The sequence below is a fragment of the Pyrus communis genome, chromosome 14, assembly GCF_963583255.1.
Source record: "Pyrus communis chromosome 14, drPyrComm1.1, whole genome shotgun sequence".
NCBI lineage: Eukaryota > Viridiplantae > Streptophyta > Magnoliopsida > Rosales > Rosaceae > Pyrus > Pyrus communis.
In genome coordinates, this window is record NC_084816.1 from 6,024,286 (window position 1) to 6,035,099 (window position 10,814).

Here is a 10,814-nt window from a genome sequence, read left to right on the forward strand (position 1 = left end):
GAGAAGAAAATCTGAGAAGTGTTTGTATGACCTGGACAGTAGAACAGAGAACTCGGAATTCTTGGGAGGATTTCTCACCGAAGAAGAAGAAAGTGGACTACTTTGCTCAGGCTCACCAGCAAGTATATTGGTGGGCCAAACCCACTTTTCATCTCTGCTACATGAAAATAAAAACAATTTAAATTAGCGTTTTTTTTTAATACAAACGATATTTTACAGTAAGGAGAATGAGAGGTTTGAATTCAGGACATCGTGAGTTGAAGAAGAAAAGACTAATAAATGTGATTTAAATCAACTTTTTATCGCAACTGTGAAACCCTGTCCTGCATGAACTTATGAAATTACCATTTTTACCCCTTATTCCCTACCCAATCCGAATCCCCTTTTTAGATTTTCCCCTAATTTTCCTCCTCTCTCTGCCTGTTACGTTGCAGTTCCCTATCTCCCTTTCTCTTTTTCTCTATTCCCCCCCCCAAGACACACACTCTCTCTCTATTAGCTCACTCATTTTCTCTCAGCTCTTTCTCTCTCTCTTTCTCTCTCTCTCTCTCTCTCTCTCTCTCTCTCGGACCCTTCTCCCTTTTCCTTCCCAGTGACATACATACCCACACACCCAACCGTGACACCACAACGAACGACAACTCCACCACCACCGTGATGGCTTTCTCTCTCCCTCTCTCATCTCTGTGAAGCATAGAGAACCCAAGAACCTAGATCCGGCGAGCCCCTTGGCTTTTGAGCCAAAATCCAGCCAACTCCGGCCACTACTTAGGAAACCAAAGGTATCGTTCAAACCCACACTCTTTTATCTTCATTTTGGTAGTTAGTTATAGGTTGTAGTGGATAAACGAGGTCAATCAGAGCTCCAGAAGCTCCGGCTTCCTCCTTTGTGAATCCGGCCTGAGAACCTTGTCGTTTTGACCCAAACTCGGAGCCCAAGTCCTTTTTCAACCCCAACCCTTGGGCCGGGCTTTCAAGCCCAAACCCTTTAATGCCCAACCCTTTTAAACATTCGGACCCCAAACCCAAAGAAAACCAGGTTCTTGGGCGGTTCAAGTTGGGCCTTAGGCCCATTAAACCCTTAGTCCAAACCCTTTGAAACCCAACCCAACCCAACCCTTAACCTGAAACCCAAGGGAACCTCGGCTTTTAGGCCATAAAACCGGCCCATTTGAGAAGCCCAATAAGCCTAGCCCAGCCCACTAAGTCAGCCCAAAACCCTCAGGCCCAAACCCAGAACTGGCCCAAACCCTGAGGCCAGCAGTGCGTGGACACGCATGAGGCCGAGCCAGTGTTATCGCGTGGAGTGCATGGGCCGTCGTCCACGGCAACACTGACGACTTTTTTAGCCAACTTTTCGACGACCCACGGCAGCACTGGGTCCCCCCTTATGTTTTTCAACGTCCTGAATCCGTTTATGACATTTGTTTTCTGAAATTCAATCGTTATGTTAGAGTTTTATTAATTGGAGCCTTTATGTTCTTAGGTACGATTATTAGCGGTGATTCCGTCTTTCCTATTTCGCACGGCTCTTCGACGACGGAGTATCTGTGACTGGACCCCTTCTGAAATGCATATTTTAATAGTAGAAATGCATACATGAAAATCATGATTTAATGGTTACGTTTTATGAGTAAATTAGATTTACACTTTATGATTATCATGCTTTATTGAGAATATTTTGGAATACCATACTTTATCAAATTTATGTTCTTTGTAGTAGATATGATGGATGACTATATACTATTTATGAACATGTTTTTACACTCTTTGTAGTATATATGATAGATGACTATATACTATGAAGATATTTTGAGATATATGTACTTATGTTGGAAAGATTATATTCAATGTTTTGTGCTTATCTAGTGATCATTGTTTTGCCTACGGGCAATTATACTTATATTGGCTTTGGTTCGGTGGTGTAGTGGCCTTCGGGTTGGCAGATATTTATTGGTCTACGGGTCGGGTGATGTAGGGGCCTACGGGTCGGGAGATATTTATTTGGCCTACGGGTCGAGTGATGTAGGGGCCTACAGGTTGGAAGGATATTCATATTTTTGGCTTATAGGTCAGGTGATGTAGGGGCTTACGGGTCGATTATGATACCACTATTTAGCACATTATATACAATATATGTTTTAAGAAGTTTTATGGCATGCTCGGGTTTTCGGAAAACCTATTACATATTATACTATTGAGTTTTCATAAAACTTTGGGGGTCAGTACGTTGATGAATATCTGTTTTAGTATTATACATATCAACTTGGTTCACTCATATTTGTTTTGCGCCCCCTCAGGACATAGGAACGAGTCGTACGATCCGAGTTACGAGGCATTCCCCTACCAGTGACATCGTGCCATCCTTTCTAACATCATTGTAATAGCACATTCCGCTTGTATTCTGAATTAGATGTATGCTCTGAACATGTCATGCATTATCACTATCATTATCATTGTTGGCAATTGAATATTATTATATTATCTTATAAGGTATATGTTGGAAAATTACACTGCGTAGTTCGCGCGAAATTTACGTGCACGTTTCACATGTTCTCAACATTTGCAATTATTAAATGGCTTACGTCATTCTCGGGTGTCGGCCAGCACATGACCATCCTGATGTCCCCCGAACATCGGGATCAGGGTTTGTCAGCAACACACAGAGGCGTGAATGAGGGAATACAACACCATAAGGAGGAATTCATAAACCTTCATATTCTACTACATACCCTAAACAGGAGGCATATGGCAATAGCCAAGTTTACAATAAAAAAATAGGGCAAAGGAAGAGGCTTGTAGCCTAGTTGGTTAGAGCATTTACCAGTGCACTCAAAGGTCCATATATGTTTGTCCACGCGATTCTCAAGACTCACTGATTAAAGAGTTGTTGATGTTATTAGTTTGTTTGTACCGTTAGTTTTGTTCCGAGTACAATGTGTTTGGATAAGTATGTGGAGGAGAAGTATCCTCTGAAACCGTCATTGCCCGATAACCCTCAGCTAAAAGTTGTTAATCTCCAGGTAAGTTAAGGAACTCGTTCTTGTTCACTGCTAGGACACAGCCAGAAAACAGAAATTTGCATTGCATCAAAACTTATGTAAGAAGATTCTACAAATGCTACAGATTCTAAAGCACTTGAAGGGCTTTATGTTTTTGTTGTTATAGAATATAGACAAAATAAAGAATAAGAGTTATCTTTTCTTTGATCGCAATAGGACGCTGCATACAACAAGTAACACCACACCCCTAAAAGTTAAAAAGTAAGGCAAATTCAGATGAAATACCACCTTTCAATAAAGATTTTAGGGAAAATACCACTAATCCCTTCTAAAAATTGTGAATAAATACACTTATATGGAAACATTTATATTTTTTTCCCCATTGCACGTGATCCACATAGCACCAGTGCCAGTTTCAAAAATTGTTGTTGGCCACAACCTGGTGGTTACAAATTTTTTCTAGTTGCTGAAAATTCAAGTCACTTTTACACAGTGACTTAAAAAAATACGTGCAACTTTTTCATTTTCAATTATGTTTTGTTGTGTGAGTTTTTTTTTTTTCCACACGTGTAATTACAATAAAACTAGAGAAATTATGAGAAAATTCATTACTTAGCTTGTTCTTTTGAAGGTCATTGTTAGAGAGTGACATTAAGATTGAAAAAAGTTGTTGGTCGCCAAAAAATTTGATCAATCGGTTTCAAGAAAAAGTTGCTCGGTCGAAAAACATGGTAGAATTAAGTGACAATCATGTAATTAATTTGAATTAGTAATATTTATAGAATTGTTTTGGTTGACTTTTCCATTGATAGCTAAACTGAAAACATGGTATTTTGGTTATTCATATCTGCATCAGACCTCCTGAGAAACGAGAGATTCCCCAAGGAATGAAGGATCTGTCCTGTTAAATTATACTTTTCTAAATTAGATGCTTCCAACGTCTGCTATATTGTTTTCTGTAATCCTTGTCCTGAGTTAACCCTATTCAGGTCTATGATAACCACCTTCCACTTGGCCGATGGCAATGCCACCATCTTTGCCCAGCAGCAGCTCATCTGCTTCTAAACACCAAGTCATATCACAGCCAATGACCAATCTACTACTTTCATGCAGCGTCAAACATTCCACGGTCACGGTCTAAACCTGCAGGTCAGATCGTGCGGTGGAGCATGGATATGTCATCTAATACCTCATCGGATTATTCGATGACACTTGAAACTAACTATTGTCCTAATTTGCTTCATGGGTGAATATAAACTCAATCAGTGGGCCATATAGTATCACAGTTTCAATTGTTATTTCAAACGGGGCATGCAAATATTTCTATTCGACAACTTTTTTCATGGGTGGATATGTCATCAAATACCTCATCGGATTATTCGATGACACTTGAGACTAACTATAGTCCTAATTTGCTTCATGAATGGGTCAATATAAACTCAATCAGTGGGCCATATGGTATCACAGTTTCAATTGTTATTTCAAACCGGGGCATGCAAATAGTTCTATTTTTGGAAAGAAAAAAAAAAATGCATGCAAGTTGATAAACAAATAAATAAATGTGTAAAATGTGTTGAACTTGGAACCACCAAGCCACCAAATGTCTAAGTGCAGAGGTGTTGAACTTTAGATACGTAACAGAGTTTAGTTTCAACGCTGAACTTGCACAATTCCATATATACCTCGCCATTTTTCTCTTAGATGGAATTATGTACAACGATTCAGAGGGCCTGTCGCATTCATCAAGCTATACATATCAATTACGTAACTTCCTTAACATTAAAATACTATTAATTAAGTCCTGATATGTTGGGATAAGTTATGAATGAGAATGACCACAATTCCAGATTATTCCACATTCGAGAACATAAACCAAAGAAAACATTACCGAAATTTATCATAAAGTATTATTAGAAAATCTCAAACAAAATTGAATGACAATTGATAAGATAACACGTTAAACATTTTATTTATGGTACCTCTTCATGTATATAGCCCTAGAAACTCTAGGAGACTAAATAGGAATAGAATCAAACAAGTAACAAAAAAATAAAAAACAACAATCTCTTCAAAACGTTAACACCTTATAGCAATGAGTTTGATGTGCATCATCAGTCTATTTGAAACAACATGTAATGATTCCAAATCAGACATTGAAACTTAAATTAATCTATAAAGCTTTATTCTTGCTGCTCGATTTGCGCCTTTCAACTTGATTTTCAGTCTGTTCCGCAATCTAATTTACATCAGTCCCTCCCATATAGAGGAGCCCTCTCCCACACTTGTGAGATTCAATTATTTAGTTGACCAAACTCATTATAACACATATGTAACTTCTCCATTATTATAATAAAAATGCCAGCCAACTTAATGGACCAAATTAAGGGTGAACCAGATAAATGCATTGCATTGTGTATCCTAGTCAGTATCTAATCGCCGCCTTCCGTGTCTTAATTAACTTTTATATTTCAGCTGTATGTTTGTTTACAACGAAGGAAGTGACAGATGCCCAAAATTTGGCACCCAACCACATTTTCAGGTGCCTACCGGGCATCTATATAAGAAGGAATCGGAGTCCTCCTATATCAAGATCCATCCATTGTGCTTAAGAAGTTATTGGAAATAGCTTCAAAACCAACGGCAATATTTTGGTCTGAGGTAAATATCGTCTCTTGTTTATGATATATATGCATGCTTTAAAATAACATACCGTTAACGATGTGTCATCTGTGAGCATTGTGAAATGTTCTCCACTAAATCATGGCCAGGGATTTCATTACTTGTTCTCCAAATTTCAATTATTTTTTTTACAATAACCAGATATTATCAATAAGCATGTTATTATTTATATATATATATATATATATAAATAAAAAGAACCTGGCATGAAACTAACCTTTTTTTTTGTATATATTTTATTTTCAGGATAGAAAGACGTATATCTAGCTTCAAAAACAACATGGAGAAATCAACAACGGCTGCTATATTATTGCTCTTGTACTTTTTTGGGTTCTGCCCTCAACCAGGGGTTCCCTCATTCGCCAATCCATCTGATGACCTTGGTAAATATAGTTTAAAAGTCCCACTGGTTTTTTAAAGTAACTTACATGACAAATAAATTTAATAAAAAACAGTTCTCCCTATATAAACTTTTTTCCTCATCTCTTTTGTTCATATAATGCAGACTTTAGCTACATGAAATTTGTACGTAACGCAACTGATCTACCATTACAAGAAGAATATGACTACATTGTTGTGGGAGGGGGCACGGCAGGGTGCCCGTTGGCAACAACTTTATCTGCAAACTACTCCGTTCTCCTTCTAGAAAGGGGCAATATTCCATCAGCATATCCAAATGTGTTGCATGCCAATGAGACTCTTGCAAATTTCATGCAAGAAGATGACGGTAAGACGCCGACCCAGAGGTTCACATCAGAAGATGGTGTGGCTAATTTAAGAGGACGGATCCTAGGCGGGTCAAGTATGATCAATATTGGCATATACTCAAGAGCCGACAGTGAATTCTACGAGAAATCAGGAATTAAATTGGACATGAACTTAGTCAATAATTCATATGAATGGGTTGAAAACACTGTAATATTTCGTCCGAATGTAACACGCTGGCAATCTGTTGTGAAAGATGCGATGTTAGAAGCTGGTGTTCGTCCAGACAATGGACTGACTTTGGATCACATTCTGGGAAGTAAAGTCACGGGTACGCTCTTTGACAATCGTGGAAAAAGACATGGAGCTGTGGAACTGCTAAATAAAGGACATCCAAAAAACCTGAGAGTTGCAATTCATGCCACAGTAGAGAGGATCATTTTCTCTTCCGAAGCATCAGGTATCCAAACACATTTGATATATACAATTATAGGTCATTTAAATTTGAAGAAAGTTGAGGTTCAATCATAAAACTAATTGACTATACGGGAAGTAACCCAATTTACTTATAAGCCTATGCAAGGTTCATTATTCCATCAATATGGCATTTTCATTCTCAACAAAATTTCCATAAAACAAAAATTGAATCTATCATGGCATTAAAAAGAGAGAATCTTTGATATATTTGAAGGATTTGAATCTATTCTGTTTACTTGTAAATTAAATATATGTCCAATTCTAATATCGATTTTATGTAGGTTTGTCAGCTAAAGGAATCATATACAGTGATTCTAACGGGAGGTCTCATCGGGCATTGATACGTGGTAAGGGTGAGGTTATATTGAGTGCAGGTGCAATTGGAAGTCCTCAACTTCTACTACTTAGTGGTGTTGGCCCAAAATCTTACCTTTTATCTTGTAAAATCCCAGTTGTTCACCCACAACCTTACGTTGGGCAGTTTATGCGTGATAATCCTCGTAATTACATTACCATTTTGCCCCCGTTTCAAGTAGAACCTTCTACTGCACAGGTTGTTGGTATCACAAGTGATTATTACATAGAGACTTTCTCCGGCTTGCCATTTTCTACTCAGGCCTTTAGTCTTTTCCCTAGTCCAACTATTCCCATGACCATAAATTCAAGTTTCGGGCAAATTGTTGTCAAATTTCCAGGACCCTTGTCCTACGGTTCTCTTAAACTGCAATCATCCTATGATGTCAAAGTTGCTCCAAATGTCAAATTCAACTACTTTGCACAAGAGGCAGACCTTTCTCGTTGTGTTAGTGCCGTGAGGAAAATGGGTGATTTATTAAAAACAAACTCATTGAAACCGTATAAGGCTCAAGATTTGCCAGGTCTAGAAGGTTTCAACCTTTTTGGACCGCCCTTACCAGTGAACCAGTCAGATGATGCATCCTTTGAAACCTTTTGTCGAGATACAGTAGCCTCATTTTGGCACTACCATGGTGGATGCCTGGTCGGAAAGGTAGTTGATGAAGATTTGCGGGTCATGGGGATCAAGGCATTACGTGTTGTTGATGGATCTGTATTCAATTTATCACCAGGGACCAATCCTCAAGCCACTCTTATGATGTTGGGCAGGTATGCATGTTACATGCATTTAATTAAGTACACAACCACAAGAAATTACCTGTACATAATACAACTAAGTAAATATTTAACTAAGTCCTTAATTTTGCTTTTTTATTTATTTATTTGTGTAAGAATATATGGTTGTTCTTTTCCCACACCAAATTTTGTTCTTTGGGCAGGTATGTTGGCGTTCAAATGCTGGAAGAAAGATCAGAGTGACACGTTTCTTCGAGATTATATTCAATTTGTCATACAATGGATTGAAGATTATTCAACAACCCTTAGTGTTATCGTGTTTTTACTTAAGATAAACTTAGTTAATAAGGTCATGATGTAACTCAAGACTCAAGTGGTAGGACGGAAAGAATAATTGAAAATCGAATCTAAAGGCACATTAGTTGTATCATTTATTTCTTCTTTTAGTATTGTAATTGAAAAGGTAAATGCAGAATGTATTCAGCATGTATGGTGTATTCAATAAAATGTGGAGCGTGAATAAAAAGCCCTTTTAGAAATATGTATCCGATATGAACCGAAGTTTTGGAATAAAACTTTATTTCAATTTGATCCATCTAAAACTCACCCCAACTTTAAGTCATAAACATGTCCCACTATTCATTGTATTATCAATTTACCTATTTCGACTCAAACTTTGAGCTAGACGTGCTCAATTGGGTGAAATTTTTGAATTGTCCTACTTTGAAGTCCAATTGTGTTTTTCATAGCAGTCAAGGGGTTGGTTTAATTTTGGACATGGTTTGTTTTTGGGGATGGAATTTGTGGCGTCATCTTATAAAGTTTATCATTTTTTCTCTAACAGAATGTGAGAGATTATGTACCTTACCGTGCACTCTCCAACAAATACGCTTAGAAGTGTATAATAATTTTTCAAAGTGTCAATGACGTCACCTTCAGACAACCCTAAATAATTTAGAGAACATCCACCTTACCCAACTTAAAACACATAGTCCACACTCTCCACATAAAGTTTCAGCATGTATCTACCAAAACTGTACATGTTTCAGCAGGTACCTACCGAAGCTGTGCATATTTTCAGTAGGCTCCAACCTTAGAATACATGAATCTGTGACAAATGAAAGGATTCAATATTTTGGCACATATCCATTGAAATAACTTAACCATTCGGTCAACACCTACCAAATCGTTAAAGTTCCGATAGGAACCTACAAAAAACCTGAATCAAGGTTTAGGGTTTTCCAAGCATTATGACGCCATTCAAATTGATGCGAAATTTTACAAAAAAAAAAAAATGTTGTCATATTATGCAAAATTAAGAAAAATGTAGTCATACTTCATGCACAGCATCCAAACAACCATTTCAAATATTTCATTCCCAAAAAAACAAGCATTTTTTTTGTCAATGTGTGTTCTTGCAGTCCCCATCTCCCACATTGATAACAAGCGAAGATGTGTCGTGGAGCCTACCACAACACTAGGATAGTTGTTGGAGAATGAGAGTACTCGAATTTTTCCATTCCAACAATTAGGGCACTTGATTACAAATACCCTACACTGATATGCTACTGGACAGTATTGTTGAATTATAAGCAGTGAGCTAATTAGTATTACTTAATAATTCATGTGCTTAATTGTGTATTCACTTGTGCTTAATATTCCCAAGTGTAAGGCTCAAATATGTAAGCCCATCAGTGTCATGCGTAATGATCGTAGTTACTAACTAAATGAGTGGCTGAGATCAATTTCTAGAGAGAGATTCAGCTAAGAGTTTCTAACGGTATTATTCCCTTTTACACGACTTGTGTGGCAGTGAGAGTAACAATCAATGAGAAGAATATTTTCCTTTGTGATTTGCAGAGAGAAAGAAGCAACCATTTTCTCTTCCTTGTGCATTCATCTCTCTTCGATTCCTTCTTCTTCCAAAATATCAATTTACTGAGCTATATTTCAATTTACACTAACAAGTATACACATGACATAGGCAAAAGCTTTCCTACCAAGTTGTTAGATAACAATGTGTGGTTAGAACCTATATATGATGAGTTAATCAATAGGAAATTAAGAATACAACTATTAGTGGCACCGGTTAAACTAAATTACGATACAGGAGAAAACATGAGGAATTGATCGAAATCAAATCTACCGTCAGCATATCTATATCAGTGATGAGTGATCTTCAGAAAATCATCTCTGTGTTTGGCTTGTAGGAAAACAATCAACATGAACTGCCTTAACTATGTTAGAGCCGGGTAATTCTGAAGAAACCATAGGGTGCTCCTAGGTGTGTGTAGGGGTTGTGTGTGTTCACGAGAACTTCATAGAAATTAGAAAAGATGTTGTCAACTATATACTTCCATCCAAATCCCTCCAGCCAGCCCTTCCGAATTCAGTGATATGAAACACGTATGGTCAAACAAAACAAGTAACAAGGGAATGTACGACCAGAATAATTTACGAAATGTTACATTGGCGAGAAAAATAAACTCAACTAACACATGTACCTGTTGAATAAGAAGAGTATCCAAGATAACTCTAATGATCCCAAAAAGAAGAAAATAGAGCACACTCTTAAAGAAAGCTCACAAAACAAACTAATTAGCAAAGCTTTTCTTATTTAGCTCTAGGCTTTGTTTTTCCTTGGATGATATACAATGCTTGAGGACTTGGGTATTTATAGCAAAACCAAATGAAAGCTACACCACACACTTACTTCACCTACAACATTCACCTACTTCACCTACAACCTCCACTTACTTCACCAACCTCACACACTTACTTCACCAACCTCACACACTTACTTCACCTACAACATCCACCTACTTCACCTACAATTGACATTGATTCTCAACACTCCCC

At 37.5% G+C, this 10,814-nt stretch overlaps 1 protein-coding gene across 1 annotated transcript; it reads left to right on the forward strand.

Annotated features, from left to right (window-relative positions):
- The first annotated feature begins 5,529 nt into the window (after window positions 1-5,529).
- On the forward strand, window positions 5,530-8,511 carry LOC137715907 ((R)-mandelonitrile lyase 1-like). The gene is made up of 5 exons (XM_068455266.1): window positions 5,530-5,660; window positions 5,928-6,064; window positions 6,187-6,846; window positions 7,145-7,988; window positions 8,159-8,511. Exons 2-5 carry the CDS (start codon window positions 5,962-5,964, stop codon window positions 8,196-8,198), a joined length of 1,647 nt encoding a protein of 548 aa, XP_068311367.1. The 5' UTR covers window positions 5,530-5,660; window positions 5,928-5,961; the 3' UTR covers window positions 8,199-8,511.
- The last annotated feature ends 2,303 nt before the right edge of the window (window positions 8,512-10,814 follow it).